The sequence below is a fragment of the Lissotriton vulgaris genome, chromosome 12, assembly GCF_964263255.1.
Source record: "Lissotriton vulgaris chromosome 12, aLisVul1.2, whole genome shotgun sequence".
In the NCBI taxonomy this organism is placed as follows: domain Eukaryota; kingdom Metazoa; phylum Chordata; class Amphibia; order Caudata; family Salamandridae; genus Lissotriton; species Lissotriton vulgaris.
In genome coordinates, this window is record NC_141700.1 from 759,415,800 (window position 1) to 759,429,946 (window position 14,147).

General features: G+C 45.9%; 1 protein-coding gene across 1 annotated transcript in view; it reads right to left on the reverse strand.

The window, feature by feature from the left end:
- DNAH2 (dynein axonemal heavy chain 2) overlaps positions 1–14,147 on the reverse strand; it is a 2,538,822-nt gene that overhangs the window by 1,658,858 nt on the left and 865,817 nt on the right. Inside the window, exon 24 of the mRNA XM_086946066.1 lies at positions 6,978–7,141. Within this exon, the coding sequence (XP_086802192.1) occupies positions 6,978–7,141 (164 nt within the window). The remainder of the gene's footprint in view (positions 1–6,977; positions 7,142–14,147) is intronic.

Consider the following 14,147-nt stretch of genomic DNA (forward strand, 5'->3'; position numbering starts at 1 on the left):
GTCCCAGACTGAGTCCTGACTGTGAGAAGTTGGCCTGATATGCAGTGCTCACTATTCTAGTGATCACTATGTATCAGTCCAAACGACCCTTATTGATGATTGGTTGTAAGTCAACCTTATATACCAGCTATCCAAGTAGCATGGACAAGAGCAGTCTTTTGGCTAAACTCTAGAGGGCGTGTTAAGCCAGCTGTTATACCATCACATATACCCCTTGAACACCAAGTGAAAGGACACCACACAAGTTGTTATGAAAATAAAAGGATATTTATTTATAACACAACAACCCTGGACTCTTTATGAGGACAGGGTGCTAAGCACAATACAAAAGCTCTTAAAGAAATACTGAAAGTCGCACAATTTACACAAATGCCCGAGGGGCACGAAAAAATCATATACTATGGAAGTGGAATGTGAATCACTAGCAGGTAAGTAACAGTTCTCAGAGACTTTAGAATCGCTAGGCCTACAATGCTGAACCCTTAGATTAAGCAGGAGGCCTAGGGGCGCCGTGTGCAGAGTGGGAACTCTCACGCGCAATGGGGGACAAAGTCTATGGATGCTAGCAAATGCAAAGTTAGTGTTCTCGGGCGAACCCGACTAGGTAGGTCAAAAACGAAAGTGGATCTAGACACTTAGATAGTTGTTCTACGCTGGAGCACCGTGGTACTCGGTTTACCTAGCCCAGGGGCTGCGGCTGCATAGGGTTCAAGTGTCGTCGGGAATCCTCGTTGACGAACCAGGAGCCTGAAGTGGAAGTTGCTGGCAGGCGACCAGTGAAGATGTTCCGGGCTGATCCAAGGACTGGATCAGTGAAGAAGAGTACCTGTAAGCAGAGGGGACCGAGTTCTGAATCACTAGCCAGTGATTAGGTGGGCACCAGGATGGCACCGGACAAGGTCACTCAGCCAGGTGAAGAGGTGACACTGGATTCTGCTGCTGCACGGACCAGGGGCGCTGATGTCGACCAGGCTGGAGGTCTGCGAGCTGTCCCACGTCGGATGTCTGCTGCTGGCGATGCTGGGTCCGGTAAAGGAGGCAACAAGCCTTGGCTACGGCAAGCCCACGTGGCGACACAAAATGGCGTCTTGAGTGGACCAGGAGGGTCCGAGGAAGGTCCCCTTCAGGAGGAGACTAGGGCCAGTCTAGAGGGCTAGACCAGCGGTGAAACAAACATAGGACGTCGTCTGGAGGGTCACTAGCCAACGGGCAAGTGACCGGACAACGTGGCAAGCGACACAGAAGCAAAAGGGCCCCACGCAGATCTGGTGGATGCTGGGGGGCTGGTCTTCGGTGCTCGTGCTGCTTGGGGTTGGGGCTTCTCTTACCCCACTGCACCCACTCGAGGGTCCCTCGGCGGTCGTGCTGGGTCAGTGTCGTGCTTGTTCTGATGGTCACCGGGTCCTCTGGTCTCGTCGCACCCACGGTTCTCAGCTGTGCTGTAGAGGCAGGTAGAGGTCAGAGAGGGCAGGGAGTCCGGGTCTCGTCGTGCTGATCGGTCTGGTTCCGGAGGAAGGACGTTTCAGCAAACCGCAAGATACTTAGTTGGTGCCTGCTACTGCAGGGTGACTACTCCTTAGTCACAAGGGAGAAATCTTGAGAAGAAGTCTTGAGTTCCTTTCGTAGAAAGTAGTTTCAGGATTCAAAGATGATCTAATTTGGAAGGGTCCCCGCTCCTACCTTTATTCTAAAGAAGGGGGCTGGTACGCGACTAGGTCCTGCCCATTGGTGGGACCAGGAAGGGGGGTGGTTACACCCCTCTCCCCTGTCCGGACTTTCCCCAGCTCAGGGGCTGGTGTGTCCCTGGAACTGGTTCAAGCCGGCAGATGCATAGTGAGCACCGGGGTGCCACTTGCAGTCACCTTCCTATTCAGCCCTGCCTACCTAGGATACACAAAACCCTGTCTGGGATGGTGCTAGCACCGCCCCTGACAGGAAACCCTTTGTCCAAGCTCTCCTCGCTGGAAGGACTCCCAGCAGCAGGAGGTCAGACTTGTGTCTGTGGTGGCAGCATCCATTTTGTGATGCTGAGGCTCGAGTTAACTTTAACTGGGGTTCACAGTTACATACATGTCGTGTCCCTCTAGAAGGGTGGAATGCTAACCCCGTCTCTAGAATTGGCGAGGGGTTAGTATTCCAATTCGTATGACACCTTACTCGACATGTTTTGATAAAGCGGTACCAAAGATAGCAAATAACCGCAAGGATTATAATGCACTTAAGAGTACGCGTTATCATAGAACAGCTATTAGGACTTGGTTCCGCAAGCTGCAGACGGGCTCAGATCATACCAGAGCACCATCTCACATAATTCCAAGCACTCTGCCTTCAGGATTGTTAAGGCCTGCCATAGGAGTGACTGATAGGAATACATGTGCCCATTTTAGGGTTAGATATAGGAATACTATATCTAAAGCAAAGGGTGATTACACCACCTTGCCCCAGCTGTCGTGCAGCCAGTTGTGTCAGATTTAGATGGCCAGCCAGGGGTGGCATAATACATGCTGCAGCCCCTGGTAGGCCCTGGGTACACCTATGCCCTGAGTACCTAAGGTACACTGTACAGGGACTGATAAGGTGACTCAGTATCCAATTAGATATGTACCTAAGGTACATGGAATCCATTTTAGAGAGAGAGCAGTAGGCCTGGGGCCCTGAATAGCAGGGTCCCAGGTCAACTAAGTCGAAATACCAGCAAAACACCAGGCAAAAAGTTGGGGGTAATCATAGTCCGGTATCCACCTTCCTACACTGACACACTGAGGTCCCGCAGGCTTGCCTGACGAATTACTTGAAGTCCTAATTTACCAATGCTTCAAAAAGCAATAGGAGATATTTTTGTTATATGAATGGTTCTTTGCTGGATGGCTTTCTTTGGTGTTTTCCAGCATGCGATGTAACCTTTCGGCTACACCAAGCAGGAATCAATGGTAATAAATCAAGATACTAAAATAAGAACATATTTCGGTTATATTCTAGGTTTATGGGCCCTGAACGATAGTGATCCCTTTTGGCCTAGGGGTGTGTCACTATTGCGACATGAGAGTTTTTCCTAATTCGTCTTGGTAAATACATTGAGAACAACACAGTCTAGCAGGGTCACAGTTTGGAAATGCCTGCAAGAATCTGATTTGCACTGCTTGGTAAGTGGCAGGGCAATAGGCAAACACCATAAAAATAGTTTATAGTATTGGAACAGCATCTTGTGGAGGGTAATGGAAAGCAAGTTTCAAGAACTCATTTCAGGTCAATAGTGAAGAACCAAACCACTGCTGGCCATCAAGGTGACTAGATCTAAGCGAGATGGGTTATTCTGGCTATAACTCAGAATTTAAACGTATGCAACATTCCCAACAAAAGGCTTACCTAGAAACCCCGGTGAAAGGAAAACAATTAAAACTACCTCTTGGGCATGGAAGAAGTTGGGTTGAGATTTACCCTTTAGTAGTCACCTGCGTTAAGGCTAGTGTAGAATCCTCTTCTGCCCCTCACAGCGGAAAGCCTGGTACAACAAACACTGAGGAGATTAGATCTTCAAGAGTCTGGATATCTATATCTGCAGTGTATGTTTCTGACATTGGAGCACCTACACTTGGAGCACACTTTGTCTCCAGTAGATCAATTTATTGGGAAACATCATTTATGACGCAAGCGAAACACCACATGCCAGTACAACGAGGTCATTACAACGACTGCGTTGTTACATCGCATGCCATTACAAAGCAAGCCGTTACAATGACTAGCTGTAGGAGGCAGAAGGTGTTGGATTTTAAATCCAACACCTTCCCTGCTGTTGCACAGACTGGAGTTGGAATAGTAAATTATACTATTCCAACATCCAGCGCCCCCCTAAAGCAGGTTGTTGTAATGACTTGCGTTGTAATTCTATCCGATGTAACAATGCGGTCGTTGTAATGACTGTGTTGTAATGGCATGCATTCTAAATGCATACATTATAACGTGGCCTATTCCAATTTATATACACTAGACTAAGATACCCTGTGTCAGAACATGTTCCAGAAGAACTCCTTATCAGATCAGACATGGCATATTGTGAGTTTAGAGAATACCGATCCCCATGCTCCATAATGGCGTGGAGCCTGATGTGGCTATAGAGGTGATAGACAAGCAGTGGAAGTATTGCTGCACACAAACCAAAATGATCTTGATAAACCACATACATAAATTACTCCATTTCCCATTTTAAATTCTTAGAATGTGTGTACTCCACAGCAGGTAAACGAACAGGCATATATACAACCAGGTCTCATCATTGCCCTAGAAGTAATCAAGACAATGCAGGCTTTATACATTCGGCATGTTCATGTCCTCCAGTACATACTTTTTGGCAGAAACACTACTTGGTGTTTGAAATAATCAGAAGTGCAGTAGAAATGCAGCCACTTGTACTATTGCTTGGTTATTGTACTTGGAGTATGACGGCTGGCAGCAAGATAAAGAGAAGGATTGCTAAGAACTGGTGGGGGGAAAACACTCCAGCCAAAATGGACTGGCTCATAAAGTTAGCAGTATGTAAGGTGTGAGACATTTGCCACTCTACAGCCACCGGCTTCCAGGCCCAGAGATATTTGGAGCCCATTATGGATGCATTCAGCCCAAATGAGAGAGGAAGATGATGCTGTGTCAAGGGATGCACCACAGTAGGAAAGACAACATATATCTTAATTGTTTCACACAAAGCACTTTGGTTCTTGTAATACCATATTCACCATCTCACTGCTAAGCCTAAATGTATGTTATTGGACTAATATTTGATTCCACTGATATACATTGTAACAGACACTACTTTGAGTAATGCCCACTACAAGGGAGTGGTACCTGTACCAAGAATATGGCAGCCTTGAACTTTTGGCATAATTCACTTCTCCTTTTTAGCCCTTGCCGGGATTGTAAATTGTGCTGGTTGAAGCTGTGCCATGATTAACCTTTAAGAGGAAAGAAAACTGTGAAAGAGTAATTTCTTCATTTTTTGGTACTGTATTTTCTTGTACTGTATTTGTTGTACTTTGGCATGTGTATTTCTAGATAAAATGTTTTAAAAAAAAACTTTTAAACTCAGACGGATTCCTTCTCTGTCCTTTAATGTTCTCTTTGTAATTTTCTGACAAAACGTAGTCTTTGACTGAATGTCAGGAGGGTAAGAAAACCAAACAAAATGTGGGTATGTGGCAGCCTTATACATAGGAGGGTCACTTCACAAAAAATAAAGGCATTGAGAAAACAAATTCCGTCACAAAATGTACAAAAAAGAAGAGAAATGCTTCCTAGACCCATATCATATCGAGTGGCGTTGACAGAAAAATAATTTTAAAGAGTTTCCTAAACATATAGAGTGAAAAAAACATGAAGTGTTCAGAAACCCTTACAGCATGAGTGGGTAAAAAAGAACTGGTAGTATGAAGCAACTGTCTGTTCAGTGTATACTGAAGGGGCCCATTCTGATCCGGTTCGGAAAGCACTTCAACCGAGCCAGATCCGGAGTGTTTTTCGACCGAGCCGGAGTCCTGCAGTCTGACCGAGCGAGTACGATGCAGCCATATGCTGTTGGACTCGGTTCAGTCGGACTCCCATAGAAGCCATGGTGGTAAAATGGGTACATGGGCTCGCATTGACTGAATGGGTACGTCGCTGACAAGTGCGCCCCCTACAGTGGGTACGCGTCTGTGTCATCCGCACAGTACATGCCTTTGTTGGGGAGTCCCATGGGTCTTCCCCTGTGTCCGAGTTGTAGAGCTGCGGGTGACAGGGGGTCCAATGCGGATCCCCAAAGGCAACGTCCCAGACTTTTTGCGAGCCAAGCAATCCGGCTCAAACAGGCGTGCATCGTACTGGCTAGGTCGTAAATCGCATCTATTGCACACCTTGGTGAGCTTACGGCCGAGACTTACGGAGCGGGTCGGACCTGGGAACAACTCAGTCGGTGAATATCACGTAGCTCACATCGTACTTGCTCGCTAGTACAGCTGTACGTGTCGGCCGGAAAACCCGCATTCGGCTCGTAGTTTTTCCGGCTTGATAGATTTCGGTGCCCTTCTGACCCGGATCGGAATCAGCCCCTTAGTGATGGAAGCTCCTGGCTCCTTAAAGGTGCAGTGTAGCTTTTTAACCTTATGCATTCCTTACACGCATCTCTAAGCTTCATTTTTATTCTATAATACAAGGGTCTAGAGTTTCCTGTTCATTCTGGGACATATTTTTTCAGGTAGGTGCTACAGTGTAGTCTTACTATTATTTCAAATTGGCCATTCCGAAGAGAGAAATTCAAAGTGGATTATTTTAACGATGAAATTCACACCTATTTTGGAAGTATGAAGTGTCCACTTCTAGTTTAATTTGGCTATATACTACATTGTTCCGTAGTCTCTGCACGCTGGTAGGAATATTCCATATTTATGACTGTCCGTGAGGATCCTAAGATGCAGAAGTAGAAATATCTTCTGCTTAGAAATTCGCAAATCTATTTCCCTAAACTGTTTACTGTAGTTCAAAAGGTGGTTAGATCTACTAGTGGTCAGGTCTTTTTCACGGTTGCCTCCAAAGTATGGCATTTTCTACCAGATATCACACCTCCCCCTCTTTGTTGACCCTTTGAAATGTAATAAAAATCAATTATTATTTAGTCAAGCCGTCCATGTGTATTGCACCTAATAGAATTGCTGTTAAGAAACGCCTTTGTTCCACTGATACGGTCAACAAAATTACCATATCCTTGGCTGTGCTGTTTTTTATCATTATAAGTTATTTCTTTTTTAACAATGTTTCTTTTTTCACTTTCTAACGCTTTCCCTGGATTATTATCCCAGCTGTATGAAACGTTTAACTGGCAATTTCATTTATTTAGCCACATTTGTACATCACACCATGCATCGATCTTTAGGTCTCATAGATACAAAAAGGAATAAAACATAAAAGGTGCAGCCTACTATTGCAAGTACAGGAAAGCCAAAACGCTTCACCTTCTCAAGGGCCTGCAGTTCCTTGGAGAGCGGGTGGTCGATCTTGAAGATGCCCAGTCCTGAGCGGATGCTGTTCTCCTCAGCCTTCATGGCGGCCAGCATCTCTCGGATTGCGCCTAGCTGCTCCAAGGCAGCATCGTAGGATATGTTACTGGTGAATGGGCCTAGAGGGAGAGGGATACAAAATAATAGCAGAAAGCAATTACTTTTCGGGACAAAGGTAGCCCACCCATAGGTAGGCCATCAGCAAGGCTACTGTGTTCAGGAGGTGATGCATGGTCATCAGAAGACAACTTCAGACAACTACAGCCTTCATTCACAGCAAAAGCGCGCTCCAGATGCAGTCACGTGACCACTGTATTCTGCGCTCTGCACTAAAGCACGACAACTAACTCGCCAAGCAACAGGATGATTAATCAAGCCCACATGTTTCTACAGAGATGTGCAGGTGGAAATCTCAAGAGACTTTCTGCTCACTAGTGCGAAAATCAACAGAGAGTGGAAGAATGTGAGGCCGCCCGATAATGCTGATCAGGTGCCATGCCTCAGCTCTGTACATAAGGGCTGTCAGTGTGCTGAGTTCATTGAGGCTGCATTTGACCCTTCAAGGAATACTGTGCCAGATGTTTAGGGGGAACAGTCGAACAAAGCTGCTGTAAGAGCCTGCAGTCCAAAGCTTTCTGCGAGTGAAACGAGGTTTTGGGAGATGCTCCTCTACAACCACTGACCCATGTGAAGAGCAGTCACTCCGAGTGAAGTGCCTCGAATCTATGGATTTTGCCTGCAGACCTCATCATCGCAATGGGGCTGGTAAAGCCTATTACTAGCTCTAACAGAGCACTTGCTATCAGACCATTAATCAATCCATCTTACTTCCAGTATTCCTTATCCCGAACATCTTTCTTGCCACCCTGTGCCTATTAACTATTCAGTTTCATTAATATTTTGCAATGTATGTTTAAAGAGAAAAAGGTTCTCCGTGGTTCGTCTATTTAAAGCCCACTAATACCCTTCTTCGGTCAAGGAGTGCTGCATACAATGGTACAATAATAAATGACCCGGCATGGGATACTATCTGTCCACAATTCTTACTAAATCTGGCGTTTTTACAAATGGCACCATCTGTATCACAGCGAGATCTTCGGGTTGGACATTTTAACAAAGGGAACATTTTCTTCTTGTGATTCTAGTATATGTAGCTCTAGCTTACTCAGCTTCACTTCGAGTTTGGAATGTTGGAGAGACATAGCCCACAATCACAGCCCTGGGTACTTAACGAAATAGCCTTTCGCGACCTACTAGTGTGAAATAAGAAAGAGAGGTACTCAAGTGCTGTAGGAAAGTAGGATCTGCTTTCCTGGTTCCCCCCAGTTTTGCTGGTGTTATTCTGTTTTATGACTAGTCTGAGGGGGATCCTGCTAATCAGGACCCCAGTCACTGTGCTTCTTCCCTAGATTGGACAATGGTAAGTACTTAGGTACCTCCACAATTGGCTGCTGAAGTACCCATGTAAGTCCCTAATATATAGTACTAAGGTACCCAGGGCATGTGCACACCACGGGTCCCCCATGGGCTGCAGCATGTGTTATGCCACTGTCATAGCAGCCTCTGTAAGTTGGTGCTAGCACCCCTTATAACAGATATAAGTTTCCTTATATCTGAGGTCACTGCACGTAAAACCTCTAAGTCACCCCAAAGGCAGGTCTTTCAATCCTGAAGACAGGGTGCCTGGTTATAAGTGTGAGGGTGCCTTGTATGAGTAGGACACCCCTACAAACAACTGAGTCGATTCTCCAGATTCTGACAGCCATCTAGTGCTGCTGCTGACCCCAGACACAATTCTGCCTACCTGATGGTGAGCTGAGCTCAAGCTGGTGAAGGTAAAACAATAGGTTTCCCATCACAGGGAGGTGTGACCACCACTCAGACAGGACTTAGTGTAGAAGGCTGGGGTGGAGGCACTTGCTAGCGCCCCCAGACTGCTTTGAAGGGCACATTTGATGCCCTCCTTGCACACTCCAGTTTGAGACAGTTCAGGGAGCCCTGGGCTCCCACTCTGGCACGAAACTGGATAGAGGACATGGGAGTATACTCCCCTCTGTCCAGCCCATCCTCTGGGAGGATGGTCCCCACCCTTTCCCTAGGGTACTTTAGGGCTTACCTGTGGGTGGCTCTACAGATTTGTCGTGGGACAAGATTCAAACCAAAAACCACTTCAACTTCGACCGTATGGGCACCTTGGACTTTGCTAGACTTCACCTGGAACCGGGACTGAACCAAGGAAGTCTCACTGTTCTGCCAGTCTTCCGCGTCTTCCGTGTATGTGCTTTATTAGGGTTCATGTCCAGGCCTGTGTGCATCAAGAACACTCAAAGTAATCTCCCTTGGAATGAAGGAGTCACTCCCCTGTGTGTGCAGGCATCGCAACAAAGCTGACTAGTCTGCTGCTCCTGATGTCCCACGGACTACGAAAGGCTCAGCAACACAAGTGGTGGTTCTGTAACTCCCTAGAGGCATGATCTGTCCTATCAGCAAGTTTCAGGCCAGTGTCCCTCATCAGAACAGCTGGAACAGAACCCCTTTGCCATTGCCAAGGCTTGCTGGCTCTGTACTCCAGAGATTTTCGGGCTACAAGAAGCTCCAGCATCTCTTCCTGCCAAGAACTTCATCCTCACCGCTTCCTCTGCACTGTGGGCTTGCATCTTTGGTGAGCTGCTTGAGGTCCTCTTGTGACTCCTGTGCCAACGGCCTGTGGGTCCCCTTGTGGGTCTTCTTTGGCTTCAATAGGATCCCGCGCTTGCTGGGGCCTGCTCCGACTCTCCTGCAATTGGTTAGTCCCTTGATCCAAACATTGCTCCTTTTTTGTTTACCATGTATGTTCATGCTGCCAAGGCTTGTTGAAGCTCCCACTGCACACCGACCCCCTGGTTCTCGACTTCCGACGTGGGACACCTCGTGAACTGCTCCTAGTCTTCCACAGCATAACCTTGTCCTCACAGCTGCAGCGACAAGGTCATCGTCATCACTCCTGCATCTTCGTCATTTGTGGTAATTGATCTTCCGAGCCTCTTGGTCACCTCCAAGTGGCATAGACTCTGTCCCTTCTGCTTGCAGGTACTTTTCTTCAAGAATCCATCCTTGGATTCCACCGGCCTCTTCCACCTTCCTCGCCAGCGGCATCTTTCCTGAAGTCCTCCAGTGTGGTCTACAGTGGTTTCCGGCATCACTTTGTACCTATGCACCTGGCTTCCCTGATGTAGGTATCCTGGTTCTTGGGGTATCCACAGGTGGGGTGACTCTCCAACCTTTTGTCCTCCACAGGATTTTTTCAAGGTCCACTGGGAAGGGTCCTTCTTCTTGAAAACTGCAACCAAGACATTCCCACTGACTTGCATTCAGTACTTAGTTGTGTTTCCACTCTGTACATAGCCTCCGTGGGGGTCCTGGGTACTTACCTTGGGTGGTTCCTTGTGTCCACAGCTCTTATGAGTCTTTTGGTCCAAGTCCTGACTTTGGTCGCAGTTTACATTCCACTTCTTTAGTGTATGGTTTGGTCTTACCCTGAAAACCACTCTGTATTTGTGCTTACTTACCCATTTACAATTCAAGTATTGTATGTATTGTGTTAATATCTCCGGGTAGGAGATATATCAATGTGTTAATGAGTGCGTATATTAAATATACCTATTTTTATAACTACCCTGTGTGGCTCTTTTTTGTTTAACCTACACTATATGATTAGATCTGGTAAAAAAGCAGCTTAACACTACCTCTGGACTAGGCCTGATTTCCACAGCTACCACTTTAGAGAGCTTTCTATGATTGTCTAAAACCACTAAAATCAGTTAGTGCAAGGTGCTTCACTTAAATATGTGCGCACCATATACTAAGCCAGCCTTCTACAAGAGGTATTTTGAAGAAAACAACAATGGAGAGGACACGCCAGCTACAATTTGCGATGCGGCTAAGGTGGTGATCAGAGGCAAGTTGATTTCCCGCTCTGCCACCTTTGAGCAACTGGCCAAAAAAAGGAGGGCCTAGAAACATAGTTCACTCAGTTTGAACTGCCACATAATCAAGGGAATACACAACTCACAATCTGTAAGCTCTAGAAAATCAGAGGCACTCCAGATAAATTGGCAATGAAAGATGCAGCTCGACAGAGGATATATATCAAGCAAAAATAAGAAAAAAAGACAAAGCCAATAGGTTATTGGCCTACAAATTGAAACCCATAATCATATCAGAGAGATAAAAGATGGTACTAAGTACACTACTTCAACTGGCATCCTAGAAGGTCTTACAGCTTTCTATATAACCCTCTATGCTTGAGAGCAGTTAGATTCTGTACGAGATGAATATTTCTACTACTAGCTCCCCCTTGAACCAGAGGGCAGATTTTTAAGAACTTGGAGACACTGAAGAGGTGATTAAAAATATGCCCAGTAATAAGGCCCTGTGGTCAGATGGCGTTCAAGCCTCCTTTTACAAATAATTTTGCAACTATTGTAGTAAATCCACAGTGCAAGTTATTCAACTCCTTCTCCTCACGATCATTGACCGACTCAATGCTGTCATTACACCTCTTTCTGTTGCTCAAAGCCGATAAGGATCCTTTAAGCCAGGGGTCTCCAAACCGGTCCTGGAGGGCCAGATCCATGCCAGATTTTTAAAATTACTACATGTATCTCAATGGGGATATCCAAAAAATCGGGCATGGATCCGGCCCTCCAGGACCGGTTTGGAGACCGCTGCTTTAAGCTGTGGATCATACTGCCCTATAATGCTGTTCAACTCTGATGCAACATTATATGTGTCCATCCATGCTCAACACCTACAATGAATATGGCTCAGATTGATTGGAATACCGCAGTCTGCCTTCATTAAGATCTCCAGACAGGGGACAATACAGGGCTGGCCTAATATTTCATTGAAGTTGCTGAATGCACTCGCCAGCCCACAGACATTCTCTCACTCGATACAAAGAAGGCCTTTGACAAGGTTGATTGTCCTTTTCTGCTTTAGCTTCTTGATAAAAAAGCTATTGGAGGAAATATGAAGACATACATGCAGGCCCTATACTGTGACCCCTCTATTATAATAGAAGTAAATGACAAATTCTCTTCATCAGTTCACTTGACAGGGGCGCTAGGTAGGGTTGCTTCTTTTTCCAATTAATATTTGTACTCTTCATGGAGTCCCATGTACAGTGGATCCTGCAGATGCCCTGAGATCAAGGGGATAAAGGTGAGTGTGGTTGAACACAAAGTTGCTCACTTCGCAGACAACATTGTCGACTTCATTCGGGACCCTCAACTTTCTCTTGGAGCTCTCCAACTCTAACCTTGCAGGTTCTCAGAAATTTCTTGATTCAAGATAAATTATTCCAAATCCCAGGACATGGGGTAGTTGATAATCTTCAACACAGTGGTGAGTGAGGACGGCAAGCTGCGAGTGGGCGGAAACTGTTATACGATACCTAGGACTATTCCTGCCAGCAAAAATCTAAATATCTATATGCTTACAACATCTCCCTTCTTCTCTGAATCTAAAGCACATCCTTGATAAAATGGTGATGGGAGTCCCCGGTAAATAGAAAAGCAATGTCCTATAGACATACATAGAGAAAAGTAGGCCTAAGGGCCTTGCCTTAGTAGCCTATCTATGTCCTTTTGTAAAAAGGACCAAACTCTAGAAGGTAGCCAATCAGCTACCACCTCCCTCTAGAACCTTCCTGCCAGGAGCCTCAGTCTCTCAGATTTTCGTACGCACCAAGCTAGGTAGGCGTAATATATGATAGAGAGAGAGAGAGGAGACCTTCCTGGGGAGGCGGGAGGGTTGCATGTGAATCTATGAAAGACACCAATACTGGATAACTGCAGTTACAGGTAAGTAACGCATTTCTTATCCAGTATTATGGGTGTCTTTCATAGATTCACATGCCTGAATCAGAGTAGCGAGCAATACATTATGCACATTTGTGAAGAGACAGTATAAGCAGTCTGAGATAATACATATCATACGACTAGCAACCATCAACAACTAAATATAATAAAGAAGTAAATGTGCATACCAACAAAGGATGGTGGGAAGGAGGAAGGCTCATCTCACTCGAATAGATGGCGAAGTACAGCCTGGCCTACAGCTGCATCCTGCATCAGTTCCGTATCCAGGCAGTAGTGTCTGGTGAATGTGTGCGGCGACTTCCAGGTCGCTGCTCTGCAAATGTCCAGGATTGGCACCCCAGCGAATAGTGCCGCTGATGTGGACACAGCTCTTGTGGAATGAGCTCGGACTTTGGAGTGTAACGGTCGTCCCGCTTTGTCATGGCAAAAGGCAATTGCAGAGGATATCCATCTTGAAATGCTTTGTTTGGAAAGTGGCATGCCTTTTCTTGATCTGCTGAAGGCAATGAAAAGCTGATTCGTTTTCCTGAAATGCTTTGTTTTGTCCAGGTAACATTTAAGAAATCTCTTTAGGTCTAAAGAGTGAAGGGATCGTTCAGCTGCAGTACTAGGATTTGGGAAGAATGATCGGAGGACTAGTGGTTCATTTAAGTGGAAGTCCAAAGGGACCTTAGGAATGAAGCGAGGATTAGTCCTTAAAATCACTCTGTCTTCCCTGAACTGCATGAAGGGATCTTGAATGAAAAGAGCTTGTAGCTCGCTGACCCGTCTCGCTGAGGTCAGAGCTAAAAGTAGGGCTGTTTTCCATTAAATGTATTTGATATCAGCCCTATGTATGGGCTCAAACGGATGTTTCATTAATTGGTTGAGTACCACATTAAGGTACCATTTTGGTGGAATTCTGCGTGGCAGAGGAAAGGATCTGTGGAGCCCTTTAAGAAATTGCTTAACTAATCTGAGGGACCAGAGAGATGGTCCTTTTGAAGTTCTTGTGAAGCGGGAGATGGCTGCCAGATGAACTCTGATGGAGGCATGGGCAAGTCCCGATTGTGCCAAGTGTAATAAATATGGAAGGAGCTGCTCCGGAGTGATCTGAAAGGGATGGAGATCGTTGTCCATACACCAAACGCAAAAGCGTTTCCATTTTAAGGAATAAGTTTTGTTTGTGCTGTCTGCTCTTGCCTTTGCTAGGACATCCTTGCACTCCTACGGAATGTTTAGTTGGTAGAACTCTCGGTACTCAGGAGCCATGCCGATAATCTGA